This window comes from Pseudophryne corroboree, chromosome 2 (genome assembly GCF_028390025.1).
Source record: "Pseudophryne corroboree isolate aPseCor3 chromosome 2, aPseCor3.hap2, whole genome shotgun sequence".
In the NCBI taxonomy this organism is placed as follows: Eukaryota; Metazoa; Chordata; class Amphibia; order Anura; family Myobatrachidae; genus Pseudophryne; species Pseudophryne corroboree.
Genome location: NC_086445.1, coordinates 348695155 through 348720826, shown reverse-complemented (window position 1 = coordinate 348720826; position 25672 = coordinate 348695155). Strand labels below are relative to the sequence as shown.

Below are 25672 nucleotides of genomic sequence, written 5' to 3'. Positions count from 1 at the left end.
TTCCTGAAACTGTAGTCTGTAGCCCTGGGCTAGAAGATCTTTGACCCAGGGATCCTGGCATGACGTTGCCCACATGTGACTGAAGAATCTCAAACGGGCTCCCACCTGCCTGTCTTCCAGGAAGTGCGGTCCACCGTCATGCTGAAGGCTTAGAGGAAGCAGAACCAGGGTTCTGTTCACGTGAACCTGCAGTTGCTGGTTTTCTGGGTTTACCTCTATTGCCTTTGAAGGCCGTAGAAGAACCTTTGGTTTTGTTTTTAAACTTCGCTGTCCGAAAGGACTGCGGAGTTGGAGCAGTGTAGGATTTTCTAGCCAGGGGAGCTGCGGAAGGAAGGTATGTAGACTTGCCCGCCGTAGCCTTGGATATCCACGTATCCAGTTCATCTCCAAAAAGGGCTTCACCTGTGAAAGGTAGGCTTTCCACGCCTTTCCTGGCATCCGCGTCTGCAGTCCACAGGCGCAGCCACAAGCCCCTGCGTGCTGACACTGCCATGGCAGTGCTGCGTGCATTGAGTAAACCAATTTCCTTTATGGCCTCCACCATAAAGTTAGCAGAATCCTGTATATGTTGTAGGAGTAAAAATGATCTCCCTCCTGGATAAGCAATCTAACCCGTCAATTAGATTACCTGAACATTTTGCATTGGCACTAGAGATCCATGCACAAGCTATAATGGTTCTCTGGGCCACCCCCGCAGCTGTGTACAGAGATTTGAGAGTGGTCTCAATCTTGCAGTCTGCAGCATCCTACAAGGAAGCTGCCCGAGAAACAGGTAAAACTATCTTACGAGACAGCCTAGAAACTGATGCGTCAACTATCGGTGGGTTTTCCCATTTTTTCCTATCATCCTGAGGAAACGGGAAGGATGCTTTAAATAGGGAGTTTAATTCCTTAGATGCAGGGAACGTAGCCAAGGATTTCTGCAGGGAAAGTAGCCAAGGATTTCTTTTTCACATTAAAATAAGATTCCTCCACGTCCTCTGATACCTTATCAGGGATTTGCAGGACATCTCTAATAGCTTCTATCAGGGCCTATATTTCCTGTGACAAAGCAGCATCCCCCCCTCCCGGGTCCACCTCACCCTCCTCCGGGTCTCATACATCATCATCATCAGTATCAGCCTGCATGATTTGGGCCAGAGTACGCTTCTGTGGACAAATGGCAGGGGTCTGAGACACTGGAATGACCACTGAATCTCTATTCATCAGGTCATCAACCGATTTTGTCTCCTTCTCATTTTGGGAAATTTAATCAAAATATTTGAAATCATCCCTTTTAATGAATCTAACCATACTGGTTCAGATCCACTAACCTGAGAATGTGTACTATCTTGAGAACACGGCAGTGATCCCCCAGATTGAGAAAAACACTCTGCTGTGCATGATACACACTCCTTTGACAAATGTGAAAGAACACACACACACACACACACACACACACACACACACACACACACACACACACAGGAAATAGGTTAAAAGCAAAGTTAACCCATACAGAGCCCTTCTAGGGAGACAGAGTATAATGGAGTCAGCTACACAGCGCCCCTATAGCTAAATAACAAGAATAGCTGAGTCGCAAACTAAGTACCCTGAACAGGGCTTAGTACACCAAACTCACCACTCTTCTGACTTCTGGCTCTGTTAGGGGTGGCGGCGTGCTGCGGGTCTGTACGCTCGCCATGGTGGGGCTTGCGAATAGGACTCTCAGGAGCTCAGTGTCCTGTCAGCGGGGAACGGGACCATTAACCCTAGGGAGGTTGGGCCGTTCCCCCCCCCCCCCTAATTGCCACAAAGCAGGCAGTCTGGTGCCACCCAGACTTGCCTGAAAATAAATAAATAGAAAATAAATGCAGAAAACTCTTCAGGAGCTTCCAAAGCGTGACCGGCTCATCTGGACACATTTTGTAAACTGAGTCTGGTAGGAGGGAAATAGAGGGAGGAGCCAGACCACACTATCAAATTCTTAAAGTGCCCATAGCTCCTAGTGGACATATACCCCATGGTACTAAATGGAACCCCAGTATCCGCTAGAACGTAAGAGAAAACATTGCTGAATACCAGCGAGTATCTAGACAACATGATAAGGTCCTATGCAAGGACTGACTAAAGAAAAGAGATTATATTTTATCATGATTTATTAAAAGTTATTTTTAATATTTTCATCAAAACAATTCAGTTTAAACAAGGGTGCGCCAAAAAGAAGTCTTCTTTCTTCTCTTTCCCTTTGGATACCCAGGAAGTGATTACTGACTTTATGGTGCACCGCCAACTAATACGATAATAGACAGTTAGTCTTTGGATTTGTTGAATGTTGGTCTTTAGAACACATTAAACTTTGAATACCTTTGACCGATGCGGAATCATACTTGTCCTCTGTAAGGCTTGCCGTCCCAGCAGATGTTGCTAGGTGGCATATACAGTAGCGCTCAAAGTCGGTAGGTGGCTGCTTATTGCTGAATTAAGCGGAGACGTAACAAACCTTTCATAGAGATCATGTGCAGAAATTGCCAATAGCAACTATTCAGCTTCTAGCTATAATTTATCTAGCACAGTGTATAAAATGACAGTTGGAAGTTGATTGGATGCTATGGGCAACTTCTCCACTTGCTGTCTCTTGAAGGTTTGATACACAGTTGGAAAAGTGTGTATCAAGGAATGAATTGCTCCCTTGGTGGCAGACTGAAGATCACTGCTGCTTTCCTGCCACACAATAGAGATTCAGCTCAGAGAATGCCAAATGAGGCATCACAAGATCTTAGGGGCAGATGTACGATGACCTATGGCAGGTGCAGATTATCAGTATGAATATGGCCTCTTATGTGAACAATTCTACATCTCTGTACGCAATACAGTGATACGCCCATTACATCCCCGAAACACGCAGATATGATGGGCCATCTCTGTGTGGCCACTTAGCCACCTCCCCATCACCGCCCAGGCACATCCAATACATTTTCAAAACATTTCTGAGACCGTGATCATAATCGCAACTGCAACTGTGTACATACAGAATCTGGACGTATGCGCAGCATGACACATCCATTGCATTTGACTTGCGCCCTAAAATGCAACACTAGGATTCCCTGCTATACAGACAGAACATATTGTATTTGTTCTAAAGTGACTTACCTGTATGGCTTTCTTTCCAATGCTGACAACCTCAAACAGTGTAACAGCTTCAGCCGCGTCTCCATTTGATATGTGACTGTCCCTGCTCCGCCTTGAGGAATTTCTTCTAGAGCGGTTCTCAGAATGTCTTCGAGTTTTCTTCACCTATAGCACAGAAAAAACGAGATTTATGGTAAGAACTTACCTTTATTAAATCTCTTTCTGCGAGGTACACTGGGCTCCACAAGGATAGACATTGGGGTGTAGAGTAGGATCTTGATCGAGGCACCAACAGGCTCAAAAGATTTGACTGTTCCCAAGATGCATAGCGCCGCCTCCTCTATAACCCCGCCTTCCTGCACAGGAGCTCAGTTTTTAGTTAACCAGCCCAATGCAGTAGCAGGAAAAGAGACGACAACAATTAGTAGCCACATACACCACACTCTCACGACAGGTGAAGTGTCAGCGCCTAATGCCATACCAACCCAAAGAAGCTAAGTGCATCAGGGTGGGCGCCTTGTGGAGCCCAGTGTCCCTCGCAGAAAGATTTAACAAAGGTAAGTTCTTACCATAAATCTTGTTTTCTGCTGCGGGGTACACTCGGCTCCACAAGGATAGACATTGGGGATGTCCTAAAGCAGTGCCTTATGGGAGGAGACGCACTGTAGTGGGCACAAGAACCCGGCGTCCAAAGGAAGCATCCTGGGAAGCGGCAGTATCGAAGGCATAGAACCTTATGAACGTGTTCACTGAGGACCACGTAGCCGCCTTGCACAATTGTTCAAGGGTTGCACCATGGCGGGCCGCCCAAGAAGGTCCAACGGACCGAGTAGAATGGGCCGTAATGTGAGCAGGAGCTGACAGACCAGCCCTCACATAAGCATGTGCAATCACCATTCTAAACCATCTGGCCAAAGTCTGCTTGTGAGCCGGCCAGCCACGTTTGTGAAATCCAAACAGAACAAAGAGGGAATTAGATTTCCTAATAGAAGCAGTTCTCTTCACAAAGATACGGAGAGCCCATACCACATCCAAAGATCTGATTTGTCTCCCAAAGAGCGGAGAGACAAGTGCCGGAACCACAATCTCCTGATTAAGGTGGAACGAAGAAACCACCTTAGGTAAATATCCGGGACGAGTCCTAAGAACCGCCCGGTCACGGTGAAATATCAGATATGGGGAACTACAAGACAAGGCACCCAAATCCGACACTCTTCTAGCGGAGGCAATAGCCAGCAGAAACACCACCTTAAGGGAAAGCCACTTAAGATCAACTGAACCAAGAGGTTCAAACGGAGACTCTTGTAACGCCTCCAGAACCACCGACAAGTCCAAAGGAGCCACAGGCGGGACGTAAGGAGGTTGAATACGCAAAAACACCCTGAGTGAACGTATGCACATCCGGTTAGGTTGCAATTTTTCTCTGAAACCACACCGACAAGGCAGAAATATGAACCTTGAGGGAGGCCAGATGCAGGCCTAAGTCCAGGCCCTGCTGAAGAAAAGCCAAAAGTTTGGCTGTACTAAACTTGGAAGCGTCATAATTGTTAGATGCGCACCAAACAAAGTAAGAATGCCAGACCCTATGGTAAATCCGAGCAGAAGCCGGTTTCCGGGCCCGCAACATAGTTTGAATGACCGCCTCAGAAAACCCATTAGCCCTCAAGACGGGAGCTTCAAGAGCCACGCCGTCAAAGACAGCCGGGCGAGGTCCTGGTAGACACAGGGGCCCTGAACGAGGAGGTCTGGGCGTTGTGGAAGTAGAATTGGACGCTCTGACGAGAGGCCCTGAAGATCTGAGAACCAGTGCCGTCTGGGACACGCTGGAGCTATGAGAAGCAGGATTCCTCCTTCCTGCTTGAACTTCCGAATTACCCTGGGCAGGAGTGACACCAGAGGGAACACGTACGGCAGCCGAAACTTCCATGGCACCGCCAGCGCATCCACGAATGCTGCTTGAGGATCCCTTGTCCTCGCTCCGAAGACAGGAACCTTGTGATTGTGTCGAGACGCCATCAGATCCACGTCTGGAAGGCCCCACCGTTCCACTAGGAGTTGAAACACTTCTGGATGGAGGCCCCACTCTCCAGCGCGTACGTCCTGATGACTGAGAAAGTCCGCTTCCCAATTCAGGACTCCGGGAATGAATATCGCCGATATGGCCGGTAGATGGCGTTCCGCCCATTAAAAAATCTGTGAGACTTCCTTCATTGCCAAGCGGCTTCAAGTGCCGCCTTGATGATTTATGTAAGCCACTGTGGTGGCGTGGTCCGACTGTACTTGAACAGGATGGTTCTGAATTAAATGCTGGGCCAGGTTCAATGAGTTGAAGACCGCCCGCAATTCCAGAATGTTGATCGGGAGGAGAAACTCCTCCTTGGTCCACCGACCCTGAAGGGAGTGTTGCTCCAACACCGCGCCCCAACCCCTTAGACTGGCATCTGTCGTCAACAGGACCCAGTCGGATATCCAGAAGGGATGGCCCCTGCACAATCGTTGGTCCTGGAGCCACCAGTACAGCGACAGATGGACCTCCGGAGTCAATGAGATCATGTGAGACCTGATCCGGTGAGGCAGACCGTCCCACTTGGCCAGAATCAGCCTCTGGAGGGGGCGAAAATGGAATTGAGCATACTCCACCATGTCGAATGCTGAAACCATGAGGCCCAGCACCTGCATCGTCGAATGTATCGACACTTGCGGACGAGAGAGAGGAAGCAACGAATCCTGTCCTGAAGCTTCAGGACTTTCTCCTGAGACAAGAACAACCACTGGTTGTGAGTGTCCAATAGCGCTCCCAGGTGCACCATGCTCTGAGCAGGTACCAGGGAGGATTTCTTCCAGTTGATGAGCCACCCGTGGGCTTGCAGAAACTGGACAGTCAGATCTAGGTGACGTAGGAGAATTTCTGGGGAATTTGCCAGGATCAACAAGTCGTCCAGATACGGTAGGATCCTGACCCCTTGACGGTGGAGTACCACCGTCATCACTGCCATAACCTTGGTGAAGACTCGCGGAGCCGCGGTTAAACCGAAACTGGTAATGGAGGTTGCCAACCGCAAACCTCAGGTATTGCTGACACTGCTATAGGAATATGCAGGTAAGCATCCTGTATATCCAGGGAGACCATATAATCCCCAGGTTCCAAGGCCAGAACGATAGAGCGAAGGGTTTACATACGGAACTTAGAGACTCTCACAATCTTGTTCAATGCCTTGAGGTTGAGAATGGGCCGGGAGGACCCATTCGGTTTCGGGACTAGAAACAGCGGAGAATAGTACCCCTGGCCTCTCTGAGCAAGAGGCACCTGTACTATGACTCCTGTGTCCAGGAGGGTCTGTACCACCGAATGAAGAGTCTTTGCCTTTGTCTGGTCCGAAGGGATGTCTGTCAGGCAAAATCGATGAGAGGGACGGTTTTTGAAGGCTATGGCATAACCTCGAGTGACGACTTCCCGCACCCAGGCATCTGAAGTGGTCTTGAACCATTCCTGGGTATACCCTAGAAACCGGCCCCCCCACCCTGGGGTCCCCCAGGGGGAGGCCCGCCCCGTCATGCGGCAGGCTTATCGGTCTTGGAAGCTGCCTGACGGGCCGCCCAGGCTCTTTTGGGCTTGGCTTACCAGGTTTGGAAGTGCGGGCCTGTTTGTGGTACGCCTAACCTTTTGCTTTACCTGAAGGACGAAAGGGACGAAAGGAAGTACTTTTAGCCTTCGGCACAGAAGGAGCAGTACTTGGCAGACAGGCTGTTTTGGCAGTAGCCAAATCAGCCACTATCTTATTTAAGTCCTCCCCGAACAGGTTATCTCCCTTAAAAGGGAGTACCTCCAGGGTTTTTCTAGAATCCAGATCCACAGACCAGGATCTCAGCCACAATATCTGGCGAGCCAGGACTGACGTAGTAGAAGCCTTGGCTGCCAGAACACCGGCATCAGAAGCCGCCTCTTTAATATAGTGAGAAGCTGTGACAATATATGACAAACATTGCCTAGCATGGTCAGAAGAGATTTCAGCTTCCAACTCTTGGGCCCACGCTTCAATAGCTTCTGCAGCCCATGTCGCTGCAATAGTGGGCCTTTATGCAGCACCCGTGAGGGAGTGAATCGCTTTCAGACAACCCTCCACAGTCCACACGTTTATCCGTAGGCTCCTTCAGAGACGTGACGGTAGTGACAGGTAGAGCTGAGGAAACCACCATCCTTGCCACATGCGAGTCCACTGGAGGAGGTGTCTCCCAATTTTTAGACAGCTCTGGCGCGAGGGGATAGCGAGCCAGCATCTTCTTGTGAGGCATGAACGTCTTCCCTGGATTTTCCCAGGATTCCTGACGTATATCCACCAGGTGATCAGAATGAGGTAAAACTTGTTTAACCACCTTCCGACGCTTGAATCTATCTGGTTTCTTAGGAGGGACGGATGGCTTGGGATCATCCGTGATCTGTAGAATCAACTTAATAGCCTCCAATAGGTCAGAAACATCCACTTGTGAACCACCATCCCCATCAGTATTATCTGTGTCAGAATCTGTGGGGTCAGTGTAAGCGCCATCTTCATCAGACGAGGTGTCAGTGACAGCAGTGGATTGTGAGGAAGTAATGACCCGCTTAGAGGACCCCTTGGTCGTAGGCGAGCGAGGGTCAGACTTCTTAGTAGTCAGTGACTGGTCCAATTTCTTCAATTGAGCGGACAAGTTATCTGCCCACGGCGGATTAACCGCAGGGACCATATACGGTTGAACCGGCATGGGAGGTCCCATAGGGGGCGTTCGTTTAGTAACTAGCGTATTCAGAAGTGTGGAGAAAGTAGCCCACGGCGGGTCATTATGGACCCCCGTTGCCACAGTCCCACTGGGGGGCAAGAAGCCCACAGAACCAGAGCCCTCAGTTGCTATATTTTCCTCATAGGTACCTGTGGCGTCAGCAACACTGCTAGTGTGTTCAGCCCCAGAATTGATACCCTCAGAAGCAGACATGTTATAATTTGCAATATAAGGTAACACAGTACAATTATCAGCAGCACAATACCTGACCCAAACCCCTGAGTATGTCAACAGGGATACATGAGACATATGGTGACTAAAATCACAGAGAAAAATACAATCAGAGTATATCTTGTGAATATCCTATATTATATTATTATAAACCTGACGCACCAAGCCCCCTCAGGTTATAGAATATAGGGATAGCAAGTTGAGTGAGAGACACAAAATGAAAATCACCCAGCAAGCTAATGCACACACATATAGTCACAGTTGTACAATGCAGAGGTTATTACAAACAATAATACTGCACTGGACTAGCTTAGATATAGCTCTGTAAACAATAGATATAACACTGCACAGTAAAGACTGGATGTATATCACAGGGTACTTGTACCAGATAGCCCTGACCAAATGCACTGTTTCTTAACTATCACTGTCTAAATGACATGTAGAATACTTAAGTGTCTTGTAAAGGCACAGCGCTGACTATCAGGCGGCTTTACAAAGGAGGATTTGACCAAGCAGTCCCAGGAACAGTGTAGCTGAGAGAAATGGTGCCCAAACACTGACTGGGAGTGAGGGAGAGACAGATATGCAGCTCCAGGGCGGGAACATTTACTGTAAATGGCGCCCTGTTGCTGGGGGAGGGGCTACAGGTCTAAGCCCTATCCCCCTGCTGGACATAACCACCGGTACTGCGGGACAATTTAAAATGGTTTATAAGAGAAACCTGACCTGTACCCTTGCCCTGGTGGCCTAGTGGGGTCGCCTGTATGCCACAGTGCCCACGCCAGCGCGCGCGGTCCGCCTCCCACCGTCCGCGCTGGATCACGATCCAGCACGGGTTCCGCGAACGGGACCCACTTACCACCTCCGGAAGCGCGGCCACGCGATCCCGGAGATCCCCAGCCGTGTGTGTCTAACTTGAAGAAAACCGGAGCCTCATGCTGTAGGTACCCGGCAACCAGGGCACAGGAGTGTACAGCGCCGCTGGGGAGAGATGGAGCTGCAGCAGGGAATGTCTCCTGACATCCACACTCTGCTGCAGTCCTTGTAGTCTTCACTTTACTTCAAAAAAAAGCTCTTCTTAGGGCTGCCAGGAGCAGCCCCTCTGTTATGTGCCTGCTATCTGCAGCACCAACTACAAAACTGAGCTCCTGTGCAGGGAGGCGGCGCTATGCATCTTGGGAACAGTCAAAGCTTTTGAGCCTGTTGGTGCCTCGGATCAAGATCCTACTCTACACCCCAATGTCTATCCTTGTGGAGCCCAGTGTACCCCGCATCAGAAATAGGATTTTAATACCTACCTGTAAATCGTAGTTCATAAGGGATATTGGGGAAAACTAGTACGATGGGTATAGACTGGGTCCAAAGGATCCGGTGCACTTTAAATTTCTTGAACTGGGTGTGCTGGCTCCTCCCCTCTATGCCCCCTCCCACAGGCAGTTATAGGTAAAAATGTGCCCGAAGGAGAGAGGACATATATGAGAGAAGGAACATGATAACAGAAAAGGTGGTGAGATTTACACACCAGCACACCACTAACATACAACAACAGCAACAGCTGAACAGGTAACTATAGAACAAGAACCTGCAGAAAAGTACACGCACTGAGGCGGGCGCCCAATATCCCTTATGGACTACGAGAAAAGGATTTACCGGTAGGTATTAAAATCCTATTTTCTCTAGCATCCATAAGGGATATTGGGGGAAACTAGTACGATGGGGACGTCCCAAAGCTTCCAGAACTAGGCGGAAACGTGCGGAGACTGCTGCAGCACCGCCTGCCCAAACTGTGTATCCTCTTTGGCCAGGGTATCAAATTTGTAGAACTTCACAAATGTGTTCTTCCCCGACCGGGAAGCAGCTCGGCATAGTTGCAAGGCCAAGACTCCATGGGCAGCCGCCCAGGAAGAGCCCACTGATCTTGTAGAGTGGGCCTTTAGAGACTTAAGAACAGGTAAGGCTGTCGATCAAGCCTGCTGGATAGTAAGCCTAATCCAACGAGCAATGGACTGCTTTGAAGCAGAGCAACCCTTTTTCTGCGCATCGTAGGGCACGAACAAGGAATCCGTCTCTCTGACCCAAGCTGTGCACTTGACATAGATCTTCAAGGCACGCACAACATCCAATGCCTCCGGAGGAGCAGAAGAGTCAGAACTGGATGGAACCACAATAGGTTGATTCAGATGAAACACGGAGACAAACTTCGGCAGGAACTGCTGTATATTCCAGAGCTCCACTCTGTCCTCGTAAAAGACCAAGTACAGACTTACACGATAAGGCCCCAAATCTGAAACACGTCGAGCAGAAGCCAGGGCCAGTAACATCACCGTCTTCCACGTGAGGTACTTGTCTTCTACCGTCATCAGAGGTTCAAACCAGGAGGACTGTAGAAATGCCAAAACTACATCCAAATCCCAGGGTGCTGTAGGCGGCACAAAAGGAGGTTATATGTGGAGCACCCCTTGCAAGAAGGTCTGAACTTCAGGCAACACTGCCAATTTCTTCTGAAAAAAATGGAGAGGGCTGAAATCTGGACCTTAATGGATCTCAGACGTAAGCCCTTATCCACACCAGCCTGCAGGAAACGTAGGAAAAGTCCCAAGTGAAATACAGCAGGCAGATACGTGCTTTCCTCGCACCAAGAAATATATCTCCTCCAGATATGATGATAGTGTTTTGACGTCACAGGTTTCCTGGCCTGAACCATGGTAGCAATAACCTTTTTGGAAAGGCCCTTGTGAGCTAGGATGTTCCGCTCAACCTCCATGCCGTCAAACGAAGTCGCCGTAAGTCTGGGTAGACGAACGGTCCTTGTTGAAGAAGATCCCTTCTTAGTGGTAGAGGCCAAGGGTTTTTGACGGACATGTCCAGAAGATTCGCGTACCACGCCCTCCGAGGCCAATCCGAGGCAATCAGGATTGCCTGAACACCTTGTTTCCTTATTCGCTGTAGACTCTTGGGAGCAATGGAATCTGAGGAAACAGGTAGACCAGCCGGTACGGCCAAGGTGACGCCAGTGCATCCACTGCCCTCGCCTGAGGGTCCCTGGGCCGTGAGCAATAACAGGGAAGTTTCTTTCTGAGACGAGAAGCCATCATGTTTATTTGTGGGCAACCCCACCGGTCGATGATCTGTTGGAACACAAGATGGTGGAGCACCCACTCCCCGTGTGGCGATCGTGACAACTCAGGAAGTCCGCCTCCCAGTTGTCCACACCCGGAATGAAGATTGCGGACATTGCTCTTGCATTTCGTTCCGCCCAGAGTAGTATCTTTGACACCTCTCGCATGCAGGCTCTGCTTTTTGTCCCTCCTTGACAATTGATATACGCCACAGCCGTGGCGTTGTCCGACTGTACCTGTATCACGTGATCCTTGAGCAGAGGAGAGGCCTGAAGCACAGCATTGTAGATCGCCCGAAGTTCCAGAATGTTGATCGGAAAGAGGGCCTTGAGGGCTGACCACCTGCCCTGGAACTGCGCCCCTTGGGTGACAGATTCCCATCCCCGTAGACTTGCATCCGTAATGAGGCGGGTCCAATCCTGAATCCGGAAACTCCGGCCTTCTAAAAGATTGGAGGACTGTAGCCACCAAAGGAGGGAAACCCTGGCTTGAGGCGACAGCTGAATCATCCGGTGCATCTGGAGATGCGAACCGGACCACTTGCTCAGGAGTTCCAATTGAAATGTTCTGGCATGGAACCTCCCATACTGGATCGCCTCGTATGAGGCAACCATTTTTCCTAGCAATCTTATGCAGAGATGGATGGACACTCGAGGAGGCCGGAGCACCAGGCAGACCATCTTCTGAAGTGTTTTCCGCCTTGTCCTCTGATAGAAACACCTTCTGGGCCACAGTATCCAGCAACATCCCCAGGAACAGGAGCCTCAGAGTGGCTCCAGGTGGGACTTCTGCAAGTTGAGGATCCACCCATGGTCTGATAGCAGATGGATGGTGCTGTCGATATGGAGTAACAAAAGCTCTCTAGATTGTGCTTTTATTAGAAGATCGTCAAGATAAGGGACCACATTGACCTCCTGGACCCGGAGTTGGAACATCATCTCCACTATCACCTTCGTAAACACCCTCGGGCTGCGCACAGTCCGAAGGGTAACACCCGGAATTGGAAGTGATTGTTCAGTAGGGCAAACCGTAGGTATGCCTGAAATCGTTGAGGGGGAGTACTGTCGAACTCCAGCCTGTAGCTCTGAGAAACGAGATCTCTGACCCAGGCATCCTGGCAGGAAGTCTCCCAGACGCGGCTGAAGTGATGCAGTCGAGCTCCCACCTCGAGATCCCCTCAGGGTGGGCGGGCACAGTCATGCTGAGGCCTTAGTGGAAGCAGAACCGGTGGACTGTTCCTGGGAACTGGTGCTTGCAGGTTTTCTGGACTGACTTACTTACTTCACAGAAAGGGTAGTGGACAAGTGGAATAGCCTCCCATCAGAGGTGGTAGAGGCTAAGACAGTAGAGCAATTTAAACATGCATGGGATAGGTATAAAGGATATCCTTACAAAGAAATAAGGCTCAAATAATGTTTGAGATAAAAATATGGTAAAAGAAAAGGGCAGACTAGATGGGCCAAGTGGTTCTTATCTGCCGTCAAATTCTAGGTTTCTATGTTACCTCTGGTGCCTCCAGCCGCGCTGGAGGCACCTCTGGCCTTAGATCGAAATCTAGACCGAAAGGACTGGACAGACAGCCCCGGATAGCAGCATCTCGCCGGCGGGGCCCAAGAGGGGAGAAACGTGGATTTCCCAGCCATAACTTTGGAAATCCAGGTATCCAATTTGAACCCAAAAAGCCATTCCCCAGAAAAGGGGAGGGATTCCACACTACGTTTGGATTTTGTGTCCGCAATCCACTGACGCAACCACAAGGCCCTGCGCGCCGAAACTGCCATGGCAGAAGTTTGATCATTAATGTTCCCCATCTCCTTGAGCGAATCACAGAGGACAACGGGTAGTAACCTGAATGTGCTTCAGGAGGGTTACCATAGTAACTAAGGGCATATCCCCCAAGAGGCCCCCCTGAATCTGAGTGGCCCAAGAATGAATAGCATGGGTCATCCAGCAACCCGTAATGACCGGTCTTTGTGATATACCAGCTGCTGTGTATATAGATTTTAGGGTAGTCTCTATCTTCCTATCCCCAGGAACCTTCAGGGTAAAGGAGACCGGGGTGGGTAGCACTGCCTTTTTAGACAGACGAGAGACTGAGACATCCACCCCAGGAAGTTCCTCCCAAATTTTTCTACCTTCAGGAGCAAATGGGAAAGTTTGCAAAAGCTTTTGGACACTTGGAATTTTTTAACTGGATTTTTCCAGGCCTGTTTGAATAAGTCATCTAACTCTGTAGAATCAGGGAAAGTGACATTAGCTTTGTTTTGTACAAAGAAAAACGGCTGCTGTGACGCAGCATCCTCTAGACTCTAGAGGATGCTGCGTCACAGCAGCCGTTTTTCTTTGTACAAAACAAAGCTAATGTCACTTTCCCTGATTCTACAGAGTTAGATGACTTATTCAAACAGGCCTGGAAAAATCCAGTTAAAAAATTCCAAGTGTCCAAAAAGCTTTTGCAAACTTTCCCATTTGCTCCTGAAGGTAGAAAAATTTGGGAGGAACTTCCTGGGGTGGATGTCTCAGTCTCTCGTCTGTCTAAAAAGGCAGTGCTACCCACCCCGGTCTCCTTTACCCTGAAGGTTCCTGGGGATAGGAAGATAGAGACTACCCTAAAATCTATATACACAGCAGCTGGTATATCACAAAGACCGGTCATTACGGGTTGCTGGATGACCCATGCTATTCATTCTTGGGCCACTCAGATTCAGGGGGGCCTCTTGGGGGATATGCCCTTAGTTACTATGGTAACCCTCCTGAAGCACATTCAGGTTACTACCCGTTGTCCTCTGTGATTCGCTCAAGGAGATGGGGAACATTAATGATCAAACTTCTGCCATGGCAGTTTCGGCGCGCAGGGCCTTGTGGTTGCGTCAGTGGATTGCGGACACAAAATCCAAACGTAGTGTGGAATCCCTCCCCTTTTCTGGGGAATGGCTTTTTGGGTTCAAATTGGATACCTGGATTTCCAAAGTTATGGCTGGGAAATCCACGTTTCTCCCCTCTTGGGCCCCGCCGGCGAGATGCTGCTATCCGGGGCTGTCTGTCCAGTCCTTTCGGTCTAGATTTCGATCTAAGGCCAGAGGTGCCTCCAGCGCGGCTGGAGGCACCAGAGGTAACATAGAAACCTAGAATTTGACGGCAGATAAGAACCACTTGGCCCATCTAGTCTGCCCTTTTCTTTTACCATATTTTTATCTCAAACATTATTTTGGCTATAAGGGATGTGTTAAAGATCCCTCTAGAGTCTAGAGGGATCTTTAACACATCCCTTATAGCCAAAATGAGGGGTTCAATCTCCTGATCAGCATCAGGTCATCCCCATCATCCTGTATATCATCATCTGAATGAGATAGAATAGCAGGTAAACCAAGCTTCTGAGGACCTGCATGAGAGAGGGGGGGCTGTGCATCTGCCCTAGCAGCTAAATCTGCAACAGCTTGTTGTAGTAGCTGAGTTTTCTGCACATTAGCAGTGAGCTGGGATGACATATCTGACGACATAGATTTAAGAGACCCTAACCAGTGGGGCTCTGGACCCTCTCCCCCAGCCCCTTCACTGATTTGTGAATATTGACTGCATTGTTCACAGGAAACAGAGTCATTAGATAAGGGAGAGTGTCTAGTGTGACATACACTGCACAGCTTGTGTGTACCCATATTCACGGTAAGTACAATAACATAAACATACACACAGACAGTTATAATGCAAGCCTGCCCTACTGTATGTGAGAGGAGACACACAGAGAGAGAGAGAGAGGGGACACCAGTGAGTCTGTCAGCTCCCTATAATACAGTAAACACTAACAATTATTGTCCTAGATAGGATCAGGATAGTGTACACAATCGGCTCTGCCCCTTTGCTACACCCTGTTCCAGATATCCAGCGTGTCCGAGGATCAGGAAGCGGTGTGTGCTGTAAATGGCTGCAGTAAGCAGAGAAAGGCGCCAAAACACCCCAGGTCCCGCTCTGAGGTAGCTCTGCCCCCTCCTATGGCGCCGGAGTTACATATATTTATTATACTGGCAAGAGAGTCTCCTTTTGAGCTTAAAACAACACACAAATGCTAGTCAAGACCTGTTGTGCCAGTTCTACACGGGGGATCTTAGCGGGAAGCCCCCCGGCAGGGTCCCGTACGCCGCGCCCGTGGTCAGCGCACTTTGAACTGGGGTCCCCCCTAAGGGGCCCCCGGTTTGTACTCACCATCAATGTCACCTTCAGGCAGCATTAGGGGTGTGTAGCATGCTGCGGCTGTGACAGCCAAGGCGCAGTGCCCCGCTAAACAACAACACCTCAGGATGGTGGTCCTGCAGCGAGGAAGCGGCTCTGCACCTCGTAAGGCCGGTGACCATCCATCCCTAACTCCCACGGTGCAGGTATGCTGTTGCCCAGACAGCATACCAAAAATAATAAAAGTTTTAAATTAAATTGAAGAAAACTCTTTGGAGCTGCAGAGATGTGCATCCTCTCCTGAGGGCACTTTTTTCTAAACCTGCCTGTGGGAGGGGGCATAGAGGGGAGGAGCCAGTACGCCCAGTTGAAGAAAATAAGATTTTAAACCTACCGGTAAATCTTTTTCTCCTAGTCCGTAGAGAATGCTGGGGACTCCGTAAGGACCATGGGGTATAGACGGGCTCCGCAGGAGACATGGGCACCTAAAAGAACTTTCTAGTATGGTGTGCACTGGCTCCTCCCTCTATGCCCCTCTTCCAGACCTCAGTTAGAGAACTGTGCCCAGAGGAGATGGACAATACGAGGAAAGGATTTTGTTAATCTAAGGGCAAGATTCATACCAGCCCACACCAATCATACCATATAACCTGGAATACACCTAACCAGTTAACAGTATGAACAAACAACAGTATCAGTCCAAGACCGATTCTAACTGTAAAATAACCCTTATGTAAGCAATAACTATATACAAGTCTTGCAGATTTTCCGCACTGGGACGGGCGCCCAGCATCCTCTACGGACTAGGAGAAAAAGATTTACCGGTAGGTTTAAAATCTTATTTTCTACTACGTCCTAGAGGATGCTGGGGACTCCGTAAGGACCATGGGGTTTATACCAAAGCTCCCAATCGGGCGGGAGAGTGCGGATGACTCTGCAGTACTGACTGAGCAAATGCTAGGTCCTCATCAGCCAGGGTATCAAACTTGTAGAATTTAGCAAAAGTGTTTGACCCCGACCAAGTTGCTGCTCGGCAAAGCTGTAATGCCGAGACGCCCCGGGCAGCCGCCCAAGAAGAGCCCACCTTACTAGTGGAATGGGCCTTTACTGAATGCGGTAACGGCAATCCAGCCGTAACATAAGCCTGCTGAATCGTGTTACAGATCCAGCGAGCAATAGTCTGCTTCGAAGCAGGAGCGCCAATCTTGTTGGCAGCATACAGGACAAACAATGCATCTGTTTTACTAATTCTAGCCATCCTGGCTACATACATTTTTAAGGCCCTGACTACATCCAGGGACATGGAATCCTCCAAGTCACTCGTAGCCACAGGCACCACTATAGGTTGGTTCATATGAAATGAAGACACCACCTTGGGTAAAAATTGAGGACGAGTCCTCAATTCCGCTCTATCCACATGAAAAATCAAGTAGGGCTCTTGTAAGACAAGGCCGCCAATTCTGACACACGCCTCGCAGATGCCAAGGCTAACAACATGACCACCTTCCAGGTGAGAAATTTTAACTCCACCGTTTTAAGGGGTTCAAACCAGTGTGATTTAAGGAACTGCAACACCACGTTCAGGTCCCATGGTGCCACTGGGGGCACAAAAGGAGGCTGGATGTGCAGTACTCCTTTTACAAAAGTCTGGACTTCTGGAAGAAAAGCCAATTCCTTCTGAAAGAATATTGACAAAGCCAAAATCTGTACTTTAACAGAGCCTAACTTTAGGCCCATATCCACTCCTGTCTGTAGGAAGTGGAGAAAACGACCAAGATGGAAATCTTCCGTAGGAGCATTCTTGGTTTCACACCAAGAGACATATTTACGCCAGATACGGTGATAATGTTTTGACGTCACCTCCTTCCTAGCCTTTATTAGAGTAGGTATGACCTCCTCCGGAATACCCTTCTCCGCGAGGATCCGGCGTTCAACCGCCATGCCGTCAAACGTAACCGCGGTAAGTCTTGTAACAGACAGGGCCCCTGCTGTAACAGGTCCTCTCTTAGAGGAAGAGGCCAAGGATCTTCTGTGAGCATCTCCTGAAGATCTGAGTACCAGGCCCTTCGAGGCCAGTCTGGAACAATGAGTATTGTCTGTACTCTTTTTCGTCTTATGATCCTCAACACTTTTGTGATGAGAGGAAGCGGAGGAAACACATAGACCGACTGGAACACCCATGGCGTTACCAGAGCATCTACTGCTATTGCCTGAGGGTCCCGGGACCTGGCACAATACCTCCAAAGCTTCTTGTTGAGGCGTGACGCCATCATGTCTATTTGAGGAACTCCCCAGAGACCCGTTATCTCTGCAAAGACTTCTTGATGAAGTCCCCACTCTCCTGGATGGAGATCGTGTCTGCTGAGGAAGTCTGCCTCCCAGTTGTCCACTCCCGGAATGAAGACAGCTGACAGAGCGCTTACGTGATTTTCCGCCCAGCGAAGACTCCTGGTGGATTCCGCCATCGCGTCTCTGCTTCTTGTCCCGCCTTGGCGGTTCACATGAGCTACTGCTGTGACATTGTCTGATTGAATCAGAACCGGTAGGTTGCGAAGAAGATTCTCCGCTTGTCGAAGGCCGTTGTATATGGCCCTTAGCTCCAACACGTTGATGTGTAGACAGGACTCCTGGTCTGACCATAGTCCCTGAAAATTTCTTCCTTGGGTGACTGCTCCCCATCCTCGGAGGCTCGCGTCCGTGGTTACCAGGATCCAGTCCTGAATGCCGAACCTGCGACCCTCTAGAAGGTGAGCACTTTGTAACCACCATAGAAGAGACATCCTGGCCCTGGGGGACAGTGTTATTTTTTTATGTAATTGTAGATGGGACCCGGACCATTTGTCCAGAAGATCCCATTGAAACGTCCTTGCATGGAACCTGCCGAGGGAATGGCCTCGTAAGTTGCCACCATTTTCCCCAGAACCCGAGTGCATTGATGAGCTGACACTCTTTTTGGCTTTAGTAGTTCTCGGACCATGTTCTGGAGGTCCTGGACTTTTTCCAACGGGAGGAAAACTTTCTTTTGCTCCGTGTCCAGTATCATGCCTAGGAACGGTAGTCGAGTTGTCGGAACCAACTGTGACTTTGGTAGATTGAGAATCCACCCATGTCGTTGAAGCACTCTCTGAGAGAGTGACACGTTCTCCAGTAATTGCTCTCTTGATCTCGCTTTTTTCAGGAGATCGTCCAAGTATGGGATAATTGTGACTCCTCGCTTGCGCAGGATCACCATCATTTCCGCCATTATCTTGGTGAAAATCCTAGGGGCCGTGGACAGCTCAAACGGCAACGTCTGAAACTGAAAATGACAATCCTGTACCGCGAATCTCAGGTACTCCTGATGAGAGGGATATATGGGGACATGAAGGTAAGCATCCTTTATGTCCAGTGACACCATAAAATCCCCCCCTCCCAGGCAAGCTATCACCGCTCGGAGCGATTCCATCTTGAATTTGAATCTTTTCAGGTACAGGTTCAGGGATTTTAGGTTTAAAATGGGCCTTACCGAACCATCCGGCTTCGGAACCACAAACAGGGTTGAATAATACCCTTTTCCCTGTTGGCTCAGGGGAACCCTGATAATCACTCGCTGTTGACACAGCATTTGAATTGCAGCTAGCACTACTTCCCGCTCTGGGGTAGAAGCTGGTAAGGCCGACTTGAAAAATCAGCATGGGGGCACCTCTTCGAATTCCAGCTTGTAGCCCTGGGAGACTATTTCTATCACCCAAGGGTCCAAGTCTGACTGAACCCAGACTTGGCTGAATAGTCGAAGGCGGGCCCCCACCTGTGCGGACTCACGCAGGGGAGCCCCAGCGTCATGCGGTAGACTTAGCGGAAGCCTGGGAGAACTTCTGCTCTTGGGAACCAGCCGCAGCAGGTGTCCTCTTGCCTCTAACCTTACCTCTGGCGAGGAAAGAGGAGCCCCGACCTCTTCTGGATCTATGCGACCGAAAGGACTGCATCTGATATTTGTGGGGGTTTCTTTTGCTGTTGGGGAACAAAAGGTAAAAAGGTCGACTTTCCCGCGGTAGCTGTAGAGATCAGGTCCGCGAGGCCGTCCCCAAACAATACATCACCTTTGTAAGGTAAAACATATGCCTTTTTGAGTCTGCATCCCCCGTCCATTGGCGGATCCATAAGGCTCTTCTTGCCGAAATAGCCATAGCATTGGCTCTTGAACCCAGTAAACCAATGTCTCTTTGAGCGTCCCTCATATATAAGACTGCGTCCTTAATATGAGCTAATGTTAACAAAATTGTATCCCTATCTAGGGTATCAAGGTCAGCTGACAGTGTATCCGTCCAAGCTGCTACTGCACTACATACCCATGCTGACGCAATTGCCGGTCTAAGCAAAGTACCAGTATGAGTGTAGATAGACTTTAGTGTAGTCTCTTGCCTGCGGACCGCAGGATCCTTGAGGGCCGCTGTGTCAGGGGACGGTAGCGCCACCTTCTTGGAAAGGCGTGTTAAGGCTTTGTCCACTGTGGGAGAGCATTCCCAACGTACCCTGTCCTGTGTAGGGAAAGGGTACGCCAGAAGAACCCTTTTGGGAATCTGCAGTTTCTTATCTGGAGTTTCCCATGCTTTTTCACATAACTCATTAATTTCATGGGAAGGAGGAAAGTTTATAACTTGTTTCTTTCCCTTAAACATGTGTATCCTCGTGTCGGGCTCATCAGTGATATGCAACACATCTTTTATTGCAATAATCATGCACTGAATACTTTTTGTCACCCTGGGGTGCAATCTTGCTTCATCATAGTCGACACTGGAATCAGAGTCCGTGTCGGTATCTGTGTCCCTTATTTGTGAGAAGGGACGTTTCTGAGACCCCGACGGGTCCTGTGAGTCGGTATAATCCGTAGATTGATTACCTGCCGACGCACTGGACTCTGCTTTGTCCAGTCTTTTTTGCAGTGAAGCTACACTAGCATTTAACATATGCCACATGTCCATCCAATCCTGAGTCGGCACTGCCGACTGAGACACACCACTCATCTGTTCCACCTCCTCTTTGGATAAGCCTTCCGTTTCAGACATGCCGACACACGTACCGACACCCCACACACACTGGGATATAACTATAAGGGGACAATTCCCTAAAGAAGGCCCTTTGGAGAGACAGAGAGAGAGTATGCCAGCCCACACCAGCGCCAACTGACCCAGGGGAAAAAAAAACCCAGATAGCGCTTTTACATATATAAATGTATATAGATTTCCAGACTCACTGCGTCTTAATTATGTGCCCCCCTCTCTTTTTCTCAGCCCTCTGATGCTCAGCAGGGGAGAGTCCGGGGTGCCAGCGTTCTCTGCAGCCTCTGTGGAGAAAATGGCGCTGGTTAGTGCTGAGGGATCAAGCTCCGCCCCCTCGTGCGGCGGGCTTCGGACCCGCTCGTGAATTTGAAAAAAATGGCGGGGATCCGTAGTTTACTGCCTCCGCAGCCTAACTACATACTTTTTTGCCTAAAACGAGGTTTATTGCTGCCCAGGGCGCCCCCCCTGCTCCCTGCACCCATCAGTGCCCAGTGTGTGTGTAAGTGTGGTAGCAATGGCGCGCAGCTTCCTGCTGCGCGCTTACCTCATGAAGATCTGAAGTCTTCTGCCGCCTGATGTCTTCTTATGTCAGACATACTCACCCGGCTTCTTTTTTCCAGCATCTGTGAGGAGGATGGCGGCGCGGCTCCGGGACGAACCCCAGGGTGAGACCTGTGTTCCGACTCCCTCTGGAGCTAATGGTGTCCAGTAGCCTAAGAAGCAGGGCCCTTAACTCTTAAGAAGTGGGTCTGCTTCTCTCCCCTCAGTCCCACGATGCAGGGAGTCTGTTGCCAGCAGAGCTCCCTGAAAATAAAAAACCTAACAAAATTCTTTTTACAGAAAACTCAGGAGAGCTCCCTATAATGCACCCTATCTCCTCTGGGCACAAGATCTAACTGAGGTCTGGAGGAGGGGCATAGAGGGAGGAGCCAGTGCACACCATACTAGAAAGTTCTTTTAGGTGCCCATGTCTCCTGCGGAGCCCGTCTATACCCCATGGTCCTTACGGAGTCCCCAGCATCCTCTAGGACGTAAGAGAAATTTCAAGTGCACTAACTCCTTTGGACCCCGTCTATACCCATCGTACTAGTTTCCCCCAATATCCCTTATGGATGCTAGAGAAATAATGTTTTACTTAGAACCACATTAAAGCCTCTAAAACAAAAAGGGAGGATGCAGATATTTGTAATGGGAAAAAGAAAGGCACAAAGCAGAAAGAATGCCTCTCTACAGCTCTAACCAATGCTGAGCCATACAACTGAGTGGGATTCCCTGGTGGCTGTGTATGGATTGCATAGATTGAACAATGGAGCACAATTCTTATGTATGTAACCCATGATGCCAATTTGTTCCTCGGAAGAAGTATGTGGATATCAGCGGTCGTGTGTACGCACTCTCAGGTGTATAGGATTGTGTTGGAAGGAACTCTGTGGTTTGGTGTTGATTAGTGCCGATTTGTTTGTTTGCTGCCGCATAACTGTCCCTTTTAGGGACCAATAAGAGGTTCCATCTTATGGGGCCCTGCCTCTTGTGTTTGCCAAAAGGTAATATTATATTGTATAACATTAAAGTAGAAAATAGGATTTTGGTACTTACCAGGTAAATCCTTTTCTTTGAATCCATAGGTGGCACTGGAGTACTCTTGGGATATGGACGGCTTCCGCAGGAACAGGGCACTGAATATTTACATTTAGAACTCTCCACCCCTCCATATCCCAGAGTACCTCAGTGTTTTTTACTGAGCCGAACAGGAGCTATAGAGAGGTTGACAATGGAGAATTACATATAACATAACGGACAACAATAAAGTTGACACATAACGTTACTGACAACTAAACAGTTGACACCATAACTGATAGAACATGAAACTTTGAACCAGTCGGTGAGAATGTGTTACCATAAGATCCCCTGAACTTACCACAAACCAGGTAAACTGCTCTGGGTGGGCGTCCAGTGCCCCCTATGGATTCAAAGAAAAGGATTTACCTGGTAAGTACCAAAATCATATTTTCTTTTTCATCCACTAGGGGTCACTGGAGTACTCTTGGGACGTACCAAAGCTTCCCCCGTGGGCGGGAGAGCTGTTTGGCACCTGTAACACTAGGCGGCCAAAGCTAGATGCTGATGCCGCAAACGTATCAAACTTGTAAAAGCGCACAAACGTGTGCACTGAATGATGACCATGTAGCCGCACGGCAAAGCTGCGTCGTAGAAGCCGCACGACCAGCTGCCCATGAAGTTCCCACAGAACGTGTGGAATGAGCTGTTACTGATGTAGGCGGCTGTAACCTAGCATGAAGGTAAGCCTGACGTATGGTCAGTTTAATCCATCTGGATAAGGTTTGCTTAGAAGCTGGCCAACCCATCTTGGCAGCATCATAGAGAACAAACAACGTATCCGTCTTACGAACTGTAGACGTTCGGGATACATAAACGCGTAATGCGTGTACCACATCCAAAGTTCCAGAATGTCCTGTTAACACAGGAACTACTATTGGTTGATTGATGTGAAAAGATGACACTACCTTTGGCAAGAAAGCGGGATTCGTCCGAAGTTCCGCTCTGTCATCATGAAACACCAAATACGGTGACTTGCATGACAAGGCACCCAAATCTGAAACACGCCTTGCCGAAGCTAAGGCTAGTAGAAAAATTGTTTTCCAAGTGAGAAACTTAATATCCACTTGTTGTAAGGGTTCAAAATATGAAGACTGTAAGAAATCTAAAACCAGATTCAAGTCCCATGGCGCTGTAGGTCGAATGAATGGAGGCTGCACTCTGAGGACACCTTGCAGAAAGGTGTATACAGACGGCAACAGAGCCAATCGTCTTTGAAAGTAAATCGACAAAGCAGATACTTGCACCTTTAATGTAGATAAACGCAGTCCTCCATCTAACCCCGTCTGTAGAAATAACAAAAGACGGGATAACTTGAAAGATGATGTCGTAAACTTCCGAGCTTCACACCAACCTATATAGGCACGCCAAATTCTGTAATAATGAGCTGCCGTAACTGGCTTCCTAGCTCGTAACATGGTTGGTATAACAGATTCTGGAATGCCTTCTCTTCTTAAGAGGGCGGTCTCAACAGCCACCCCATCAAACGCAGCCGCGCTAAATCGGGGTAAAGGAACGGACCCTGTTGTAACAGGTCTGGACGAAGTGGGAGCGGCCAAGGATCGTCTGCGAGTAGTCCGCGGAGATCCGAGAACCAAGCTCTCCGAGGCCAATGAGGCGCCACTAGTATGACTTGGCGGACTCTCTTTTGATCCGTTTTAGCAACAGAGGGAGCAGCGGAAACGGTGGAAACAGATACACGAGGCTGTACGGCCACGCAATTGTGAGAGCATCCACCGCTACTGCCTTTGGATCTCGCGTTCTGGACACATACTGGGGCGTTTGGTGATTGTGGCGAGATGCCATCAGGTCCACTTGAGGGTAACCCCACCTCTGGACCAACATGTGAAACACTTCTGGATTTAATGCCCATTCTCCTGTATGAAAATCCCGACGGCTGAGATAATCCCCCTCCCAGTTGTCCACTCCCGGAATGAACACTGCCGACAATATCACTTGGTGATGCTCAGCCCAATTGAGGATTCAAGCTACTTCCCGCATTGCCATGCGGCTTCTCGTTCCTCCTTGTTTGTTGATGTACGCGACCGCCGTCGCGTTGTCTGACTGCACATGGACAGTCTGAGACCGAAGCATGTGCACTGCTTGTCGTAGTGCATTGTAAATTGCCCGGAGTTCCAGGACATTTATCGACAGCAATCTTTCGTGATCCGCCCAGAGACCCTGTAGCTGACAATTTTGAACTACAGCTCCCCAACCTCTGAGACTCGCGTCCGTCGTTAGAATTATCCAATTCCAGGCGCCAAACCGTTTCCCTGCGGTTAGATTGTGTACTTTGAGCCACCAGAGTAGAGATACCCTGGCCCGTGGAGACAACCTAACCCTCTGGTGAATCTGCAGATGCGAGCTCGACCACTGTGCGAGCACATCCAGTTGAAAAGGACGTGAGTGAAATCTTCCGAACTGAAGCGCTTAGAAAGCCGCCACCATTGTGCCTAAGAGACGAATGCACAAATGTACCGAGACTGTGCGTGGCTTGAGCACTAATTGTACCAGATGACAAATAATCTGTACTTTCTGTTCTGGTAGGTAAATTCTTTGATTTACCGTATCGAGAATCATACCTAGGAATTGAAGTTGTTGAGACGGAATTAGATGTGATTTTTTGAAGTTGACAATCCAACCGCGCTGAACTAGTAAATTGTACGTTAGCAACGTATGTTGGAGGAGCATCTGTTGAGACGGAGCTTTGATGAGCAGATCGTCCAAGTACGGAACTATTATCACTCCCAGGGATCTGAGATGAGCTATCATCACAGACATCACTTTGGTGAATACCCGAGGCGCTGACGAGAGGCCAAACGGTAGAGCTTGAAACTGGTAATGGTTCTGCCGTATTGCAAACCGCAAGAACCTCTGATGGGTGGCCAAATCGGAATGTGTAAGTACGCATCCTTGAGATCCAGCGCAATCATGAATTCCTGTGGCTCTAAACCTGCAATTACTGACCGCAGAGATTCCATCTTGAATCTGTAGTAAGTGACGTACTGATTGAGGCCCTTTAAGTTCAATATTGGCCTGACCGAGCCATCCGGCTTTGGTACCACAAACAGACTGGAATAATAACCCTGACCTTGTTGTTGTACAGGGACCGGAATCAAAACTGCTGAATCCAGCAGGGACTGAATGGCAATTTGCAGAACTGACCTCTTGTCGTCCGACACAGGCAGTCCTGTCTTGAAAAACCGCAGTGGCGGGAGACAGTCGCTCTATTTTGTAACCTTTTAACACTAAATTGCGGATCCACCCATCTGTGGATGTCTGGAACCACGCCAAATGGAACGTCTGAAGGCGTGCTTCCACAATTGGAGATCCGAGATGGGCTGGGAGCCCGTCATGCCACTGGCTTGTCGGTGACCTTAGCGTCCTGACGACTGGTGTTGGTTTGTTGGAAACCACGTCCCCGACCTCGTCTACCAGGCGTGGCTGTTCCTCTACCACGGCCCCGAAAGGGATGAGGTCTAAAGGATTTGAATGCCGGACCAGAGTATTTCTGTCTTGGTACCGTCGGAGGCAATGGTAAGAAAACAGACTTTCCTCCCGTAGCCTCAGAAATCCATTCGTCCAATTCAGGACCAAACAACTTCTCGCCACCGTAAGGCAACGCCTCTA

General features: G+C 49.2%; 1 protein-coding gene across 1 annotated transcript in view; it reads right to left on the bottom strand.

The window, feature by feature from the left end:
• LOC135019278 (cohesin subunit SA-2-like) overlaps positions 1-25672 on the bottom strand; it is a 440449-nt gene that overhangs the window by 312490 nt on the left and 102287 nt on the right. Inside the window, exon 4 of the mRNA XM_063953088.1 lies at positions 3133-3276. Within this exon, the coding sequence (XP_063809158.1) occupies positions 3133-3276 (144 nt within the window). The remainder of the gene's footprint in view (positions 1-3132; positions 3277-25672) is intronic.